At 47.3% G+C, this 20,057-nt stretch overlaps 1 protein-coding gene and 1 non-coding gene across 9 annotated transcripts in view; both read left to right on the forward strand.

The window, feature by feature from the left end:
- The window catches only part of LOC100116596 (1-phosphatidylinositol 4,5-bisphosphate phosphodiesterase epsilon-1), a 120,350-nt gene extending 101,108 nt beyond the window's left edge, over positions 1-19,242 (forward strand). For 7 of the 8 annotated variants that reach the window (XM_032599048.1, XM_032599049.1, XM_032599053.1 and 4 more), the window contains 14 exons: positions 1,326-1,521; positions 4,801-5,163; positions 5,254-5,499; positions 6,587-7,053; positions 7,150-7,435; positions 7,685-7,887; positions 8,915-9,270; positions 9,575-9,801; positions 11,601-11,828; positions 12,403-12,627; positions 12,697-12,997; positions 13,291-13,672; positions 13,789-14,112; positions 14,177-19,242. In XM_032599048.1, coding sequence (XP_032454939.1) covers positions 1,326-1,521; positions 4,801-5,163; positions 5,254-5,499; positions 6,587-7,053; positions 7,150-7,435; positions 7,685-7,887; positions 8,915-9,270; positions 9,575-9,801; positions 11,601-11,828; positions 12,403-12,627; positions 12,697-12,997; positions 13,291-13,672; positions 13,789-14,112; positions 14,177-15,713 — 5,341 coding nt within the window. In that variant the 3' untranslated portion in view covers positions 15,714-19,242. The remainder of the gene's footprint in view (positions 1-1,325; positions 1,522-4,800; positions 5,164-5,253; positions 5,500-6,586; positions 7,054-7,149; positions 7,436-7,684; positions 7,888-8,914; positions 9,271-9,574; positions 9,802-11,600; positions 11,829-12,402; positions 12,628-12,696; positions 12,998-13,290; positions 13,673-13,788; positions 14,113-14,176) is intronic. The other variant, XM_031929727.2, reaches the window with a different exon arrangement.
- Mir2796 (microRNA mir-2796) lies at positions 4,250-4,334 on the forward strand. The gene has a single exon (NR_039024.1). It is a non-coding gene; the product is annotated as a microRNA mir-2796 (primary transcript).
- Positions 19,243-20,057: the final 815 nt, after the last annotated feature.

Consider the following 20,057-nt stretch of genomic DNA (forward strand, 5'->3'; position numbering starts at 1 on the left):
AGAGGTGTCATCGATGTTGTCCAAAAATAACCAAGCGGCAATGAGTATTCAGTATAATAAGGTCAAGAGTCCAATAACGATTCGATTCGAGTTCAATAATCAAACACGGAAACCGAATATGACATATTTTTATACACGCTGTCGGAGCAGCGATATACTCAGAACACTCGATATTTTCCTCAGTTTGTCACCCTATCGCTTGTTCCTGATTTTAATGAGGCTCAGAATAAGGTTACTTTGAATAATTGAAGTTTGTTAAAATTTAAATCATTTCAAATGCCTACTCTCGCACACTCGTATGGCGGTATATTTTATACGATTTCACTGTACGCCTGAGGTAGCGAATACGCCTGAGGCAGCGAATCCTTCTTTTTTCGTCGAGCCAAAGTTTTTTCGAGCTGACTCTCCTGTACCGACGGACCCATGCATCACTCGCAGACTTGTTACGCTCTGATGTTGCACGCGGCAACTGCCACTAGACGCGAATAAAAGTTCGAGCAAAGTAATTATTACACATTTTTCACTTGCCCCCTATAAATTCTGCACCCGTGGCCGGCCACTTGCTCTCTCCTCCGTCAACATCTGCCTGAACCAGCGCTCTCGATTCCATTTGCTTTTGCTGTTCCGCGTTAGCTTATATGAAATGAGAAAATCTCTCTCCCAGGTGCGCGTGCACTTCGGCACTTGACCCTGTTTGAAAAAAGTCTAAAGTTCGAGCGCCGTTGCCTTCCCTCCGTTGACGGAAGAGATCAGGACCACGCGATGATCGTGCTGAATCTCTTTCTCGTAATACTACTTACAATGGATTACTCTGTGACGCGAGACGGTCGTATAGCAGTTTGAATAAAACAAAGTAAAACCGTGAACCGTAAGTAAACGGAATGTCTCAAGTTTTATACTTCGAAAAAAAAACGCCGAAGGAACTTTAAAGTTTGCTACAAAGTCGCGAGATTGGGGAAACTTTCGCGCACGTTTTTTATTTTTTTTTCCGAATAGCGGTAAGTCGTTTATCGAGTTAATTGCCAAGTTTCCAGCTTTATATAGATATATTCGTGGCTCTTAGGTGGGGAGGGCAAACATATATAGCACAGTAGCTAGTGTCGTAAAAGTTTCCACTTTGTTCAATTCACGCATACACATATACAGGTAACCAAACGCGCTATTGACTTTGTTGAAAAAGTTTGGGGAAAGTCATACACTAACGTCAACATTATGTCTCGGAAAGTTTGATCGCGCGATTCGTCGTCTTTTTATAGACTCAGACCATAAATTCATAAATATATTATTGTCCCTGGATACTAATGCGATTTTTCGTTTGATTTCAGATCGAATAAGCTGAAGCCTTTCTGGCAGACTGTAAGCGAACAGATCCCAGTCTTGGATTACCTCTCTTCCGCTCTTCTGTCTTCCGAGTATGAACATGCCCTGGCCCGCGCCCTGTCGATGCCCGAGTGCCCCGTGGTGCCCTTCTTCGGAGCGTTCTTGCGCGAGCTCCGGGAGGTCATCGCTAACGCCTCGAAGGTAAGAACTTGGATCTTTATCTCCGTCATCGGACACGCGTCTCGTAACACAGAAGAGCTTGTAAACATTGCGTACTCTATAGGCGTATATTTAAGGAATAAAATGTATGGTACTATGCGATGCGCTGTCAAACTTGAATATAATAGGGCTTGATTATATGCAAAAGGCATGAAAGCGATGCAGTGACAAGGACTCAGCATAAAAGTGCTGCAGGAAAACCCGATCGAAAAACACTTTGCGAGCTTACGAAGTCTCGCAGCAGGAACGAAGGCAAACTGAACGAGCAGACGAACGAATTAACGAAAGTAACGGAGAGCCCCGCGAGCTGCGACGCTTATACTTAGGAATAATGTAAGGCAGCCGGCGCTATATACAAGGCCCGTCGCTCCAAGAGTGCATATTTTATTCATCGATAAATGCTTCTCGACTGCTGCGTTCGATGTTTACCGCCGCCGTGCAGCTATACGCGACTCAACTACGTCGAATGCAAATTCCGCTTATTCCACGCTCAGCTAAAATGTTTGTTCCGCGCGCTAATTGACGAGAGTGCAGGAGAGCGAATACGAAGAATTTCAGTATAATACACGCTGTGTTTATAATTACGTCGACGATATCCCTGGATACTGTCCGCAGTCACTACTCTATTTCAACAGAATTGGCCAATGACTGGTAAACGCTGGGCAAAATTTCTACCATGTCCGGTCCCTTTTTAAGACCTGCGAGTTTCATAAAGAATTTACAAAATTATTATTTGTCCGAGCAATACATCATTTACCGGACCGATCATGCGAAAACTCTTTCGAAATGTAGCCCCTCGGCGTTTTCCATCAATAATACCGTGAACGGCTTTTATTGAAAATTTGTTAAAAGCAACTGCCTTATAACGCTGCTACAGTAATATTTAATTTAATTAGTCTCGATACTGTGAACTGAACGATACTTGTACATATATGTATAAAACACCGAATGGAACGTCGAGTACATAACGGTGCTTCTTTATACACTGCAAAAATTCGAATAAAGTTTTGGGTAACAGGACTCGTAATAGAAAAGAGCACGCTTTTCAGAGATCAGAACCATTAAAGCTAGGCATTTTCTCAGTTATCCTATTAGCGACCGAGTGAAGCAAAGAGGGAGAGAGAGGCGTTCCGCCAATCCCTTTATTTCCCGAGCACGAAAAATCGAAAGAAACTCGAGAGAGGGAGAGAGAGAGTGGGAGCCGATGATGTGGATATAAAAAAGTCCCCGCTATATAGAGCGAGAGCAGCGAAGAAGACGTAACAGCGCGCGTATAGAACACGAGAAAAGAAAAGAACAAGACCAAGAGGGAAAAGAAAAGAGAAAGGGGGGGCGCAAGGCGGAAGCGGATGAAGGAGTAACGCGGGGGCGAGAAGGAAGAGTTCTATCCGAGTCTCACGAGGGGGGCACTTGGCCATTCGAACGTATCAGTGTATGGCTCGCTCGCAGGCGCTCGCAGCTGGAAGGCAAAGAAAAAGTCACTAACCGTGCGTTACACAAGCGATTTGGCAAGCCACCAAGGAGAGCTCGCACTGGTCGATAAAGTCCTTGGCGCTTCTTTCGCGCGCGATCGCCGAAAACTTGTTGAGCGCGACATGATTTTTTGCCCCCCACGGACGCGAGATACACTGCGTTTCAGGATTCGGGCGCAGGTTCAGCACTCGCAAGATAGTCGGAATGATGGCGAACGTGATCCGAGTCATAATATGCCGAGCGAATTGGCCGAGGGCTAGGGGGCGCTGTTTTCTCGAAACGACGTCGTGTACGGGCTTTGAAAACACTCGCGGAAGACTTGAAAATTTCATGCGCTTATTCAATCGACGGCGTTGTCCCGCCGTAGCTTGAAGTATTCCCTGATGTAGCAAAGATCAATAATAACGACCCTCCGCAATGACAAAACTCTCGAGAAGCTGCACGTATCCATACTCGAGTTCCGTAAATATTTATACATTTAATCAGACAGCGTGGGCGACTTTCTGACGCGTAATAGAGCTTTAATCCTGTTTAAGTAGCGTTGAGCCAAGAGATTTCACTAGACGTTGATAAAGTTGAATAAAAGAAATTAATTCTTTGCAAAAAAATAAATAAATAAATAAATAAGTATAAATGCGCAGGAAGTATAGAGCGAGTACTTATTTCTCACCGCTTTCTCGTCTAATGCTCCGTCGCGTAAACGCTTTTATTCGTATTGATTACTGCCATCGAATAGCCGCGTAAGCCAGCGCGCTCAGAAGTCTGGAAGCTCAGGAGCTGGTGAAATCTTAGAAGAGAGTAAAATGTGCCGATCTTTTTAATTACGCGGCAGGCGAGAAAGCGGGAGAGAAAAAGCCAAGAGGCCAGAGAGCAGCATCGCTTTCACGTGTACTTATATTCTTGCATTAGCTGACCAAGCTCGGCTTATTGCCATCCGCGCCCTCTCGGAGTTCTCTGCTTTTCTCTTCGTATTACGGAAGTCAAGAAAAATGCACCCACTGCTTTCATCATCACCTATCACCATCAGTATTTTTACCTCGAAATACTCGCCAAAATGCTCACCGAAATAGAATGCGCTATAGTATGCTAGGGAGGCGTTTATGATTGCGGTCGCGGTTACGTGAAATTGTTAAGATCCAAGCGAGTCCCTGTGTGAAGGAGTGCGGAAAACAGAAGAAAGAAGAGAGAAGCGCAGTGGAGCTGAGAGAGAGAGAGAGAGAGAGAGAGAGAGAGCCAGCCGGCAACAAGGTTAGGGGTTTCTATCGGCCTCCAGCAGCTAAGACAGCTGTAGGCCGGCGGAAACTACTTGCTCTTGTTGTCGACGATCAACGGCCTCGTTGTTCCTCGGATTTCGCTTCGGCTTTTTCACCGTCTCTTGTTCTCGAGAGGACACTTGTTTCTAGATGAGAGCGGCGCCTTCTTATCTTTATTCAGCCGAACTTCATATGTAATGCACAGCCGTACACTATAATACAATTATAATATAATAGCAGTGTCCTGGTACCGAATGCGCGAAATTTTATATCGATGCTAGTAACATTTACGCTTTTCGCACATTTTAATGATGTTGCCGCTAAAAGTTTTTTGTATGCGCGGGGAAAATTAAACTTCAGGCGTAACGCTGCGAAATTCGATGCGACAAATCCTTGCTTTCTGTAAAAAAAAATGTAACCTGATATTCGTCGAAACGCGCGACAGTGTGAAATGTCGCACGTACATCATTATTTGCTCCAAATGTCCGAGAATGAAATGCAATAACAACTTCAAGCATCAATCTACGCTTTACAGCATCCTCCGGAGAGCAGAGAGAAAGAGACTTTGCGCGCTAGCAGTAAGGAGGGCGAGTCCCTCGAAAACGTGCCTTTACCCTCGCCCGGCGCGAGAGTCATCGGCGTCGAGGGTGGCGTGGCCGGAACACCGGTAGCCACCCTCGACGCAGCCCAGCCTCACCATCTCCACCTCCACCATCACCACCATCATCACCATCACCATCACCATCACCATCAGTCCCAGCACTCCAGCCACGAGGCCGATCAGCAGCAGCAACGTCGGCGCACGTTCGAGCGAGCCGAGAGTCGCTCGGAGCAGCCGCTGTCGCCGCGCCGCAGAATCTCCGAGAACGATGGCACGACCGCGGGCGTCCTCGATAAGGTACGTCGCTCTCGTTACTCAGCACATGTAACGCACACATGACCTTCCCATCGATGACATTCGAAACTAACGCTCCGGTGTCTGGCGCAGGTCATGCTCTTCCACCAACACCGACACGCTCGGGGAAGAGACGCGACCACGGGCTCGCTCCATCGCACACTGAGCGTGCACACGACGACCCTGGAGCAAACGTACATGTCCGAGGAGTGCGACGAGAACGACTACCATCTGGATCTCGACTCCTACCGGCCGGTACAGCCCCTCAAACACGACCATGGGGTCTCCCTCTTCCCCGTCGCAGCGCCGCAGAACGGCATGGATCTGCACTTGTTACAGGTGAGTCTTTTCACGCTTCTCAAAAACGATGACCTCTATTAACTCACTAATATATATTTTTCTGCTTTTTAATAAACCCAAGCCTAAATGTATGTCGATACAAGTCATTCAAGTTATTAGTTGTCATTTTTCAAAAGACGCGATATTTGTTCGGCGCCAAAAGTTTTCACGAAAAATTATTCATCAAGTAAAGAACAATCTCATTCCAGTAGAGATCATTCGACATTTTTCATCACTCTCGCAGCGGTGGCTAGATTTTTCGCATAATTTAATAAAGCGCGGAATTCTTGGAAAGAAAAATTTAAATAGACTCTAATAAAGTTCTTTACGTAATCCAACTTCTTGCACAAGTAAAACGCGGAAATAGCTCCTTTGCCAAGCGAAAAAGCACTACCTTGCGGTACTTTGTCCCTCTCGCTTCTGCTGCCCCTAATATGCCTTTCGCTGCCGCGCGTTTTTATTAGAGTGCAAAAAATGATGTACGCGCCGTTGTATTTAAGGGGCCATAACAGGAGGAAGAGAATAAGAGAAAAATTAATAACCAGCTGTCGCGGAGTGGAGAGCGTCGGAGAGACTGCGCGTCAGCGTAGAGTCGAGATAAAAGCCGAATCCAATTTCGCTGTCGAAAAGATGAAGTCGTAATTTTTCTTAATGACAAGTGATACGATCATTTTAATTGATCAATCTTTAAGCGCGCCGAAATACTTCAAGTTTAGAGATTGATTTTTTGCAACGCTTGCGCGATGGAAAATTGTCTGATTGCGAATTGTCGAACACGTATGTAAAAGGATACATATCGAAAGCGGTAATCGAATTTCCTCTTATTACGCGCTGCATAAACGAGTTATCGCACGAGCAACGGCATACAGTGATTACATCAAGGCTTTTTTTAACTGGGAAATGGAATTTATTCAATTCGCGCAACAGCGATAGATAACGTACAGTTGATTGATACAAATTTGAAAAAACCATCAAGATGCACGTTATCCATCAGTAGTGCAAGTCATGCTAGGTCAGATCAGCCGCTGAAACCAAATCGTGGTCACAGGCATACGCAAAAATTGAAACCGGCGCAATGAAATTTCAGCTGCTGCATCACGGTACGACGCTGGTACACTGGGAGTGCGAGGGTGGGGCGTCGCGCACCGCCCTGGTGTTCGCGCGGGTCGACCGGGCCTGCGGCACCTTCATCTGGGAAAAACCGAGCTGGAGTCCGCTGAAAACGGGCGTGGGCAGCAGCAGCCTTGGTCCGATCTCGGCCGACTACAACCTGGCTGTGAACGCGGAGGACGGGGTGACCAGTGGCCTGGTGCAGCGTTACTCGGCCCAGCCGCCGGACTGCTCCACGGTCACCCTGGAGGAGGGCCACCTCGACCTCTCCTGCGTGAAGGAGGTCATGATCGGCTGCTGCGACCGTGACCGAGATCAGGACCTCCGGTCGATCTGCAAGAGGTACGGCCTGCCCGGCTCGGATTCCTGCATCGGCCTCATGTACGGCGCCAACCTCTCCGACAACCGGCTCATCTTCCTGCTCTGTCCGCCGGCCCTCAGCAAGTGAGTACGAAGCTCGACTGTTCCGCCGCGGTATATGCTCGCATTCGTCGCGCGATTTCGCTAACGATCCATCCTTGACTTTCGCGCCACCATCAGGATCTGGTACATGGGTCTCTGCTGGATCCTGCGTGGCCTGAAGCGCCAGCAGCAGCTGACGGATCGGCGCTCGCGCTGGCTCAAGGAGAAGTACCTGCAGCTCTACTTCGACGAGGGCTGCGTCGAGCCTATGACCGCGGACGCGATACGCGTCTTCGGCGGCCGCGACTGGTCCATGACGGAGAGCGTGGGCACACTGTCACCGACGAGCAGCAGCACGATGCGCAAGCGAAACGTCAAGAGCAAGAAGACCAAGTCCATCGGGAATATTCACGCGCTGACAAAGGTAGGGGCATCACATTGGCCGTATGTCATGCGCGCACTGCGCTCTCGCGATAAATTACGGAGTCCGAATCTGAGAAGAAGATTACGCGAGCTGCATGCAAACATCGGGCAGAAACGCGAAGCCAGCGAGGAATATTTATGATAAAGAGTGTAGATCTCGGCGATAATAAATATACTCGCGGTCGAAAGAGCCCAATCGCATTTGCAGAGCTAATGAGAAATCGTTCTGGATGGTCTGAATGTTGCACAGGACCTGAGCTTCAAGCAGTACGAGACCTCGTCGTCGGACGGCGGCTTGTCGGCGACGCCTCTTCGTCACATGCAGGGCAGCAGGGAGTCTTTGACGAAAATCATTCCGGCCTCTCCGCGCTCGAGCAGAGATCGCATACCTCCCCGCAGTCCGCCCGGCTCGGCCGAGCGAGTCGTCAGTCTGCCTTACGCCAGCCTTCAAAGGTACCTACAGCTATCTATATACTATGCCTCTCTCTCTCTCTCTCTCTCTCTCTCTCTCTCTCTCTCTCTCTCACCCCTCGCCGTCCCCTTTCACCGCGAATGTTAATGTTTGCACAGCGGGTCCGCTCGCAGACGAGCTCGAGTCACCGGATTCGCCGACGTTTACATTGGAAATGTCGTTAAGCGCCGGAAAAGATTGATCCGCGCGAGAACCTCGGTGATTGCCGACTGAATCGTATATGGTTAGGCTGCACGGAAGTCCGAAGATACAATTCCGAAATTGATGAAATTACTTTTCTCCTGGTTGATCCTCCGACGCGGCAAGTTGCAATTTTCCACTTTGTCTTCGATTCTGTGCGATATAACAACGAGCAATATGCTCTACTCTATACATTCTATTTTGGAGCTCATTCAATTCGAGACTTATACGATTCGAATTTTCATCAGTGTTCAAATTTGATAGCCCCCGTCCGAATGTAGGTCAATTTCAAATACAATGAACATCATTATACCGCCGTTGTAGAGGATGCAAAAATTGTATTACTCTGAGCATACGCAAATATAATTGTCCCGTGCGTGCATTATCAGTTTCCTATAGGTTTGGAACCTATCGAAAATCGATTCGCACGAAATGTGAACTGTATTATGAGCAAATTGTTACACGGTGCGAAAAGAAGCGCGGACTCTCTTTGAGTTCTCTCAATTGAAAAAAAAAAATTAAAAATTTTATAAATCGTGGGCGACACAGCGCGCAGGCCGGCGCGGCTCTTCAGAAAATTTAATCACCGTGTCAAAGTACGCATTGTGCAGCTCGAGCGAAAACTCCATGCACAAAGGACCGCTCGAGCGCGTCAAAGCCGGACTTTGTCAAAGATACACTTTAATCTGCTCTCGCGTACTGGTAGCTCCAAGAGCAAGATATGGAGAGAGGGGGAGGAAGAGAAGGAGAGATCGAGCTGCAGGGAGTGAAATTTTGTCGCGCTTTGACGGCCACGTGTTTGGACGTGGATTTATAAAGCGGGAGTAGCCTATTGTGTGTTGCCAGAGACAAAGAGAAGAACGGCTCGAGTGGCGGCGGTGGCGGCATCGCCGGAGCCAGCGGGGGCAGCGGCAGCGTCCCCGGCCTTGGGCTGTCCACGGGCTTCGAGGCCCCGTGGCAGGTGAAGGCGCGCGCCACCTCCATTATGTACGAGACCCAGCTGAACTTCGTCGAATTCGTCGCGCTCTTCAGGTCGTTCAGCCTGAGGGCGCGCAAGGACCTGAGGGACCTCTTTGGCCAGCTGGCCATCACCTGCCGCAGCCAGAGCGACGGCTCGCTGCGCGACTTTAACATACGACCGTCGGTCCTGAGACAGACGAGCGACGCAACACCACAACGAATCGGTAAAGGGCTGATCGATTAGGTTTATTGATACAGCTCAAAGAATTCGCGATAGATTGTAATGCATGCATGAACAGCTCAGAGCGTACGCGCGGCTAAAGGTTACATGGGTATCCGATAATAATTTCGCCCTTCGCGCAAACCAGAGGAGCACCCAGGTGATCGATCACCGCCGCTCCTGCGGTTACTTGGCCGACGAAGTAACGTTGATCGAATTTCGAAAATGCCGCCGAATATTCTTGCCCAAGGCGGGAACTTGCGTTTTGCGATAGAGAATTGAAATTAAAAATGAAAATCGATTCGCAGGTCTATTAACACGCAACAATTCCATCGACTGTCACGAGTACAAAAGCAGCAGTAACCTACACAAGAAGCAAATTTTCGACGCCATAGCAGCCGCAAGCATTGTGAACAATTGCTCCGGCGTGGATACCTCCAAGTCCCAGGTCATAACGCTCGCCACCTTCACCAAGTTTCTCGAATCGCGCCAGCAGGAAAAACTCAGCGACGATGAGATCAAGGCTCTCATTAAGGTACCGACGATCATTACATTTTTATGAATATAGAAAATACGCTAGAATATTCTCGCGAGGCGCGTGTCCGAAGTAATTAAAATTTAACTCTAAACTTCGCCATGTCTTTGCAGTCGAAAAAAAGTCGGAGTACTCTAGAGAAGCGGACACTTTACTTTCGCGACATATTAACTCTTTCATACATTTCTTTGTTTCCCATCAGCAGAGTATTTCCGCGTACTTTCGCTCGACCAACTCCCATCGGGGAGTGCTTTTTTGTCTTAGCTTCCATTATCTTGGACAATTAAGTCAATCTATAACGATGAGACAGCCAGCCAGAGAAAGAGGGAAAAAGCGGGCTTTAAAAGCTTAATCGAGGTCAGGCTGCTTCTCCGCGGCTAAAGAAGCTAGAAACGAAAATAAATCGCGAAATATCGTGTATTCTATTATTTGCCAGGCGCAAAGGGTGCTTTGCTCTGCCGCCGCATTCCCTCGTCCTGATTTTTCACTCGCTTTTGTCCCTTTCTATACACCTTCGCTTTTTAAATACCTCACTTCACTCTTCATTCATTTACCCCGAGCCTCCTCTCCTCGCGAAGCTTCTTACACTCTTTGTGGTTAATTTGAATTTATTATTCGTTTGCAATATATCAGGTCAGGTATTTAAAGAACGAAACTCGCGCGTTGAAATTATTAGCCGCAAAAGGCAATCTTTCGCTAATTCGCGTAATTATAATATGTCAATGTTAAAGTGAGTATTCGCTCGAACCGCAATTCGCGTACTGTTACTGCACGCCGAATGAGAGGTCTATACAGCGCGAGAATGAATATTCAGAACTCGAATGGTAATATGCTCACACACTGTACCGAGTAGCTGAGGAAACTACTTAATTAATTATCTTCGTGCAAACGCAGAACGAATTGATTATCAACCGGTCATGAGCGATGAGATGGGTATTTCAATGTTGTTTCATTTCGAAACGATTCGGAAAGTTATGGTTTTTTTCGTTCTTAATCTCTTTGCCTTCCTGGAAAGCAACTAATATGTTTATAACAAATCATTAAAACCAAATTATATTATTTTTATATTAGTGGCTGTAAGCAGTTGTTTTCCGCCGTCCAATATAGATTGTGGCGCGAAATTCGAATTTCCAATTGACTCTGCGATACCCCCTGAAATATCACTTCTCGCGTTATTGACGATTCAAGCCAAAAATTTTAATTACCCGGCTCTCCTACCTTTGTAATTAGCTCTTTGAGGGATTCACTTGGTAGCGTTGGCGGCTTCCCGGAAATAATTTCCCTTCATCCTGCAAACCTCATTTTACATATTCTCATCCCGACTCCTCATTAAATCGCCAGAGCGGACCTCGCTCAACTGCGCCGCGTATCCTTCTCATCGTCGTCCTGCCCGGCCCCTCAAAGCGAGGCAAAAAGAGCTGAAAAAACGACGTCAAAATCCAAAAAGACACTCGAAAAAGCTCCAGCTGCAGCAGAATGTTCGCGCGGGCTCCAGTCACTCGAATAAAAGCCACGATGAGTTTTAAAGCTTCCGGCGGCACATACACTACACAGACACTCGTCGTGTTGAAGTAGACCGGGACGCACACACGCTCGGGCACTCGCGCGTGCAGCCGCGTACTCGCTTTTTCCTGCCTATATAGCCGCCGGCGCTTTAGCACTTATCGCCGTCGCAGGCTGAATTTTCGCGCTGGAGAAGTGAGCCCCGGCTGAATTTTTCACGTGTACTGGGTTCACAGGTACCAGTTGCACGCGGCGAAGAAAGCCCGGATCCGTGAATGTTTGCTCTCGTTTTACAGAGGCACGAGCCTGATCCAGCGCTGCGCACACAGTGGTGTTTGTCTTTCGAGGGCTTCGCCCGTTACATGATGGACAAGGACAATTACGCCTTTCCGAACGAGTACGCCCTGCCGGCCGAGTGCGAGATGCAGCAGCCCATGTCCCAGTACTACATAGCCAGCTCGCACAACACTTACTTGACCGGGCACCAGCTCAAGGGCGAGTCCTCGGTGCAGCTCTACTCCCAGGTAACTTTCCTCGTTGCGAGCGTTGCACAGCGCAGCCCGTTCCGGCGACTTATGCGCGAGCACGAGTAGCGAATACACCGTAGCTCCTCTCTCGGGTTCTCTCTCTCTCTCTCTCTCTCTCTCTCTCTCTCTCTCTCTCTCTCTCTGCTGCGCGTCGCTTGATTAGCGCCAAACTCGGAAGCGAAGACAAGTTGGCGAGCAGCGCGCCAGTATGTGCGCCGGCATCAGCCCCTTGTCAGGTGTTAACGTACATATTGATCTTGCAAAAACTTGGGCTTTGTGACGCAACGTGTAACGCGGCCGCGATTTCGAGGCTTGCGGGTTATGCTCTATGAGCTTGTCTGTATGCACAAGCCTGCGGGCTTTCCGAAACTTGGGAGACGCTTATGCGGTATGTATGTAGGGGCTTATACAGTTTGATTGGCGTCTGCGAAGCGGCGCATGCATTATTATTATAACCGACTCGCAAATTAGCCGCGCCGGTATTACTTGAACGGCTGATACGTGTACACAACAATTATAAGCTGCGCGCTCGCTCAATGGGAAATTCCGATTTATTTGCGTCGCCCATCAGGTTCTGCTGACCGGCTGTCGATGCGTGGAATTGGACTGCTGGGACGGTGATGACGGCTCGCCTCTAATCTACCACGGGCACACTTTCACCACGAAAATCCCTTTCCGCTCCGTCGTCGAGGCGATTGACAGGAGCGCCTTCGTAAGCTCGCCATACCCCGTCATACTATCGATAGAGAATCACTGCTCGCAGAGTCAACAGGCACGAATGGCCCAGATCTTTCAAGTAAGATCTTGCATGTGTCCGCCTCCCCTTCCCTCTCGCGAGAAAAGTTCAATGAACGCCTGTTCGCAGTCCGTGTTCGGAGAGAAGCTGGTGACGAAATTCCTCTTCGACTCGGACTTCGACGACCCGCAGCTGCCGTCGCCGTCGCAGCTTCGCTACCGCATACTCATCAAGAACAAAAAACTGGTGGTCGACCCCACGGGGCCGCTGGTGCCGCTGCCAGCGGCGCACCGCGGCAAAATGCTCATGTCCGAGCGGGCCTCCTCGATGAAGCAGATGCGGACGGACATCAGCAGCCCCCCCGTCGTCGACTATTACAGCGAAGATGAGGACGACGACGAGGACGACGACGAGGACGACAACGTCGACGGTTTGTTATACTTATCCGATTATTATGCTCTCAGTCTATACGCGCGTGTGCGCACTCGCTGAATCAGTAAAATTGTCACCGAATTCGGAACATCCGCTGGAGTCTCGGTTGTGCATTGCGGCCGGCATAGGGCCTCGGCAAATCGCCGCGTTGTCCGGATCACACTGCAGAGTCATCGGGATTCCGGCTTTGTTCGCTTTCAGCTGCGCAGAGCGCGTTCAGACTTTCAATCGAATTTGCCGTCGCCTGCCGAGAGGCTCACTGGAGGAGAAAGACTAAAGTAAAAATTGAAGTTTTCTCCAAACTTTCAGACAACTCGATATCCAGCTACGAGCGCTACCTGGGCAGCGGCGGCCAGGCTCCCCACGGCCGGCTGAAGAGCGACCCGGCGGTCGACGACAAGACGCAGAAGCAGAGCAGCCAGATCGCGAAGGAGCTGTCCGACCTCGTGATCTATCTGCAGGCCATCAAATTCCGCGGCTTGAACATGGCGCCCGGACCGGCTAGCGTGAGCAAGACGAGCCGCCACCAGCCGCACACCGGCCAGGTGCAGAGGCACAGCATAGCGGGCATCGGGACCAGTGGCGTGGCCGGCTCCTCCTCCGGCTCGCCGCAGAGCCTCTCCACCTCCACGTCGATCGCCAGCGGCGGCAGCAATATCGAGAATCCCTTCAGGTTCGTCATTTGCTCTGCAGCGTTACGGCTGAGAGATTTACCGGCCGCGTGGACCGCGCGTGCTTTGCGTCGCACTGCTCCGCATGTATGACCCGGACAACGCTTTTTTCTCACAGATCGCAGCGGGGCATGCCGGCCTGCTTCCAGACCTCCTCGCTGAACGAGAGCGCAGCCAAGAAAATCTGCCGCAAGCAGCCTCTGGGCGTGCTGGGGCACGCGGAGACACAGCTGATCAGGACCTACCCGGCCGGCATGCGCATCGACTCGTCCAACTTCAACCCGGTGATATTCTGGGCGTTCGGCATCCAGATGGTCGCGCTGAATTACCAGACGGACGACGCGGCCCTGCACCTCAACGCGGCGATGTTCGAGCAGAACGGCCAGTGCGGCTACGTGCGCAAGCCCTCCGTCATGTGGGACAAGAAGCACATGATGTACAGGTGAGAGCCGACGCGGTCGGCTGCAGAGTGGGATTCAAATTGAAATTCGAATTCTAATTCGCAGGCGCTTCAACCCCTGGGACAAGGAATTCGACGGGCTCCACTCGGCCCACCTGACCCTGTCGATCATCTCCGGGCAGTACGTCTCACCGTCGAATCTGCTGAGCAGCACGTACGTCGAGATCGAGCTGGTCGGCATCCCGATCGACTGCGCCAAGCACAAGACCAAGGTCATCCAGGGCAACTCGCTGAACCCCATCTGGAACGACAAGTTTTGCTTCCAGGTGATGTTCAAGGACCTGGCCTTTCTTCGCTTCGGCATCATGGACGCGAGCTCGCACCACCCGATAGCTCAGCGCGTCCTGCCCCTGAAATGCCTGCGCCCAGGCTACCGGCACGTGCGGCTGCGCACCATGAAGAACCGGGCCCTCGCCCTCTCGACCCTCTTCATCTACTCGCGCATGGAGGAGGAGAGCCTCGACTACAACACCTGCTGCCGCGACCACAAGGACGCCTCGAAGCGGCTCTCCTCGAGCAAGGAGCCAGAGAAGCTGACGGCCGTCGAGCCGGCGGGCCTCGGCGGCGTCACCCTCAAGCGGCGCATGTTCTTCCTCATGGTCTACCACGTCATGCCCGAGGAGCCCTACACGATCCTCAAGGTCACGCAGGAGAGCACGACGCACGAGGTGATGCTGCAGGCGCTCCAGAAGGCCAACATCTCTTCGGACCACGTGGACGAGTACATCCTCGTGGAGGAGGTGTCGCGCGGCTGGGAAAAGCGGGACCGCGAGGAGCTGCCGACCCAGCGCGTCCTCGACCAGACGGAGCAGCCGTTGCAGGCGCAGGCCCTCTGGAAGGGCCAGGGCCGCTTCCTGATGAAGCGCGTCGGCGACGACCCGAGCAGCCGGGCCTGGCTCGCCTCTATCCGCAGCACGGCCGGCCACTCGAAGCTCGGCGAGAACGGCGGGCCCGCGGCGGCGGCGAGCCGCGACCGCGAGCAGGCGACGCACATCTGGGAGGAGGCCGACACCTTCCTCGTCTGCGTCTACAACGTCTCGCCGGACATCCCGTACGCGATCCTGCGCGTGCCCGTGACCAGCTCGGCCCAGGACGTACTCGCCCAGGCGCTGGTCAAGGCGCGCCGCATGGAGGATCCGACCAAGTTCGCCCTGGTTGAGGAGCTCGAGTGGGGCGGCACCGGCGCCGTCGGCAGCGGCAAGTGCCAGTTCCGCATCCTCGGTGACAACGAGAATGTCTACAGCACGCAGGCCTTCTGGAAGACGCTGGGCCGCTTCATCCTGCGGGAGCGCGAGCAGGCCGTGCCCCGGCGGCACCTGCTCCCGGCAACCCTCGACCGGCTGAGCAAGGGCTTCTCAGTCGGCCGCTCGGTCTCGTTGCCCGGCTCGAGCAAGGAGAAGGTCCCGGTGGCCGAGGCGCTCTCTGACCCGACCTCGCGCACCGCCAGGCACCGCTTCCTACTGCCCGGCAAGAGACGCGAGGTGCACTCGGACGGCGAAGACGCCCGCGAGTCCGACCTCATGAACGCGGCGATGCAGCTCAAGAAGATGTCGCTCCGCAAGTTCTGCGCCTGGAAGTCATAGTGGCAGTCGAGGGCGGCGTCGCTCTCCTCGATCTTTGCGTCCCGGAGGAACTGACCGGCCCGTTCAAGGGCGGAGAACGACTCGCGCGTCGCCCCCGGCATTCTCTGAATCCGCCGCCGGATCTCCGCAAACCCGCACTCGTCCCCGGCGGCATCCCTCCTCCTCCCGGTCCCCGCAATTAGGCGGTTCTCCTTTCGTCGTGCGTGTACTCTTTCGTCGTTTTCTACAACCACGCCGTGTCAGGCTACTTATAAAGATGGCTTTCTACAAGATCTCGGCACAGCTCGTTCTTCAATTGTAAAATGCTATCTCCGGATGTACACTTCAGGACTTTCGTTCGTTAAGCAACGATTAAGCCACAACTCTGCTCTACCGCGCATATTCGCATCCGACGTTTCCACACACCTGCTCATCACTGTATACCTTCATATCCGCGAGTACGCAGGAAGTACACTCCAACACTTTACGATAGAATTATTAATAAACAAGAAATATATATATATATATATATACACGTACACACGCGTAAACAAATGGCTTACAATACTCGAAGAGACAAAAAGAAGCACGCAAATACGCTCTAGGGACAAGATTTATGTACCCTCGGTACATATCTCGTTATATAATAAATATATAATCTATAACAGCAGGAATTACCAAATAACTGAAACGCCTACTCTATACATTACACACTGTTTGTAATTAAGAAAAATGAAGAAATATTGAAGACGATGTACTGCGTATTATATACATACATATAAATACGTTAATGCATAAACAAAAAAAAATATATATATATATATACATAAATTAATTTTCTTACGGCCTGCTCGAGGCTAAATATATAAATTATATATAACCTATACCGCAGAGAGTTCGCAAACTTTTATTCGGGAGACACGGCTACTGTGTACATCTTTCAATGAATTTAAAAAGTAAACATTAAACGCAGTGAGGTCACGCAAGACATTCGACGAAAATAGAAATGTACACTGTATGGCACTTATTTCTCGCGCAGAGATGCTGTGCGCTTTCTTTCGCAATATTGACGTATGATGCTGAGGCCCAAAGCGAATGCTTCTCAATTATCATCAGCATCTCGTTTCTTATCGAGACGCGGATTCTGATAACAGACATTATTACATAAATCGAGCGTGTGTGCATAAGAGATATTTGCGAATTCTCGTCGAGGTGATACGTTTTATAAAAAAATGCTCATTTTCCGTTAATTTGTTTCGAGATAACCAAAATTATTGCTTATTATATTATTTGCAACAACAAAATCGATGGTTATATGCAAGCTTACGCATAAAGTCATAAAACTTATATGAGCAATAATCATATATATAACAGCTATTATACGCTTTAGGGTAACGTAAAAATTTAGAAGCAATTGGTAAATACAGACGCATAATGTATGCTAACATGCTTGAGCAGAAAGTTTATTGATTGAGCTGACCAAGCATTTGCCTTGCGACAAAAATAGTTTTTGAACGGGGTCTTCGAAGGCAATATTTGTTATGCACAGATGGCTCTCCGAGACATTCAGTATTTTTTGAGATAGCTGCACGCGGCGGGTCTTTTGCGTGATGATGAAATAATCTCTACGCGCCATATAAACGGATTAAAAATGACGACGAAGATGAATAATTGTTAACGATAATATTATTAAAAAAAAAAGTATACAAATATTACACACATAAACTTGAAACTCGAACGGTGTACTAGACTTAACAATGTTCATTCTTCAAACAAATAATATAATATATAAGCACACACACACACACACACATATATATATATATATATATATATATATATATATATATGCAAAGATTTTAAGAAAAGAACTCTCGTCGAGTGCCAATTGCGTATACTTCCAAGTCAATGTCAACGCCATCGATTCGTCGATCCCAAATTCAAGGTCGCTAAAAACTACAACTTCAACAAATCTCGGTAAATTTTTCTTTTCTTACGATACTTATGTAATAAAGTGCAAAAAAATATAAGATTGCGCGAGGCGGAAATTTTTTAATAAAAACAATAACCCCCATTTTCGTGTCTCGCGCTTTAGAGACTTTTATTTTTCTACAACGAATAAACAATAGCTAAGCAACTAAAGCATCACCGTTTTTAATGACTCAGAAAAAAAAAATTTATGTCAAACATGAAGTACCTGCATTCATTCTATTACTCGAAAAGCCAAAACAAAATTTTGATATTTTACATTTTGTTGAATTACTATGCCAAATAATTACATTTTATTAGTATAAACGGCAAGAATTTCGATTGACTGAAATGCAGAACAAATTTTACAAAAGAAAAAGTTTGAATACTACTTTGAATTTTTTAATAAAAGAAAGATAAAGCCAAGTAAATCTAATTCAACTATTAATTAAACAATCAACAAATTTAAAAAGAATGTACTTCGCGATGATGAATATTTTATACTAGACTAGAGAATCATGAAAATGCATCTCGGTTGCTTTGATTAATGTTGGTTTATTATCTCTCATGTAATTTACAATTGAAAGGACCAGCAATCTTCTTACGAATATTAACAAATCTATATCGTAACAGTTGCATATCCAGTTTGAAAAAACGCAAAAGTGTTTACATATGAAATCATAATATATCAATAATTTTATTTTTTTAATCTTATAACCGCGTCTTTTTAAAGCATGAGGACTATACATGATAATCCAAATATTGATCGACGCAATCGGCTAAAGAGATTTTTTGAAAATCTCGTTTATGTATACTATAATAAATAAAACAATGGGCATAAAAGTCCAGCTTCGTCTACGTCGTGTACCTGTTACGATCGATGGATCGACGCGCAATTAGGCATATTTTTCTTTAGGACCTCGATCGGAGGTGGACATCGATTAGGCATAGAGCAATTAATTCTTCGAGAAATATGGTAAAGAATTACACACAATGCGATAAAATAGCAAATTTGGGATATTAAATATGAGGAATTAAAAAATAAATATTAGAAAACGTTTCTTCTACGTATATTAATATACGAATAAAATTTCGAACACGAACTTTGTCTTTTGAAGTTAAAACTTGAAACATATTTATAATATTTGTGATGTAAATACAATTTTTTGATTTGAATGTACTTATTTGAAAATGTTATCATGTAGCGTTTTGAAAAAGTGGGCTGTTAAAGTTATTATGTTTACATGTAAAATGTTGCAATTTCTGTTGTACTGTTATTTAAATTATTACAAATTATAAACATAAAAATGTCAAATGTTTGTCGAATTATTTGAATAAATAAAAAATGTTTATGCATACGGGAAAATGTGTACCTCTATATCAGGTTGAGTATGTAAATTATAGTTATGTATAATTTTTAGAACACTCCAGAGAATATGCAAATAAAAGTTATTTGTTTTCTTAATTTTTATATATTTTTATTCACTTATAATAAACATGCAGTTATCATGCTATATTTATACTTGTTAGTGTGTGAATTTAAACTTGTACAATGAAAAAAAAGACTTCGTGTTCGAGATTACTGATTTTAGACTTCCTGTTATATCCCTTACATGATCGTACATGCGCACTCCAAAATATACATGAATTTCTAGATACCACTGCTTCTATATACGATCATGTGTGTCAACACTTATAACGACGTACGTAATTTATGACTACTTTAAAACATTCGGGACCATTCTCATAAGATGACAAATAAAAATATGTAAAAAAAAATTAGTAAAACGTTATTTCAAAAAACCGTGAACAGTATTAATTTTGCAATCGATCCGTTAATATACCTTGTCCATGTACTGTAAAACGACTGTGTAGATGAATACACACACACACACACACATATGTCTCGTGTACATATCTGAAATTTTCCCAAATAGCATAACCAAACTTACGCAATTTACACGCGCACACCTTTTATTGTAAATCCATGACTTCTCAGAAAAATATATAGCGCGAGTTCATACCCATGTCCAAGAGAAAAAAGTAAAATATGAGTAAATGACGAAGCGAATTGGGTGGACAAAATATTCAAGATTGTGAAAAAAGCTATGAAATACTGGGTAAGAGATAATGGTATAGAACCTATATTCTTTGTTGCACTTTTCTATAAACTTTTTAAATAATCGTGAGCCAGGCTGGCCAGGCTGCTTACAAATAATATAAATAAGAAAGGAGCTCTTTAAATATACGAAAACGTGTATGTGTAAGCTACAATACATTCTTGTTGCGACTGGTATTTTGCTTACCTTTTAATTAATATACGTTACCAAATGTGATGGGTAGCTTTCGTTACCTTGAATTTTAGACTATGCTCAATGTTTTGTTGTGAAAACAGTA

Source organism: Nasonia vitripennis, chromosome 4, assembly GCF_009193385.2.
Source record: "Nasonia vitripennis strain AsymCx chromosome 4, Nvit_psr_1.1, whole genome shotgun sequence".
NCBI lineage: Eukaryota > Metazoa > Arthropoda > Insecta > Hymenoptera > Pteromalidae > Nasonia > Nasonia vitripennis.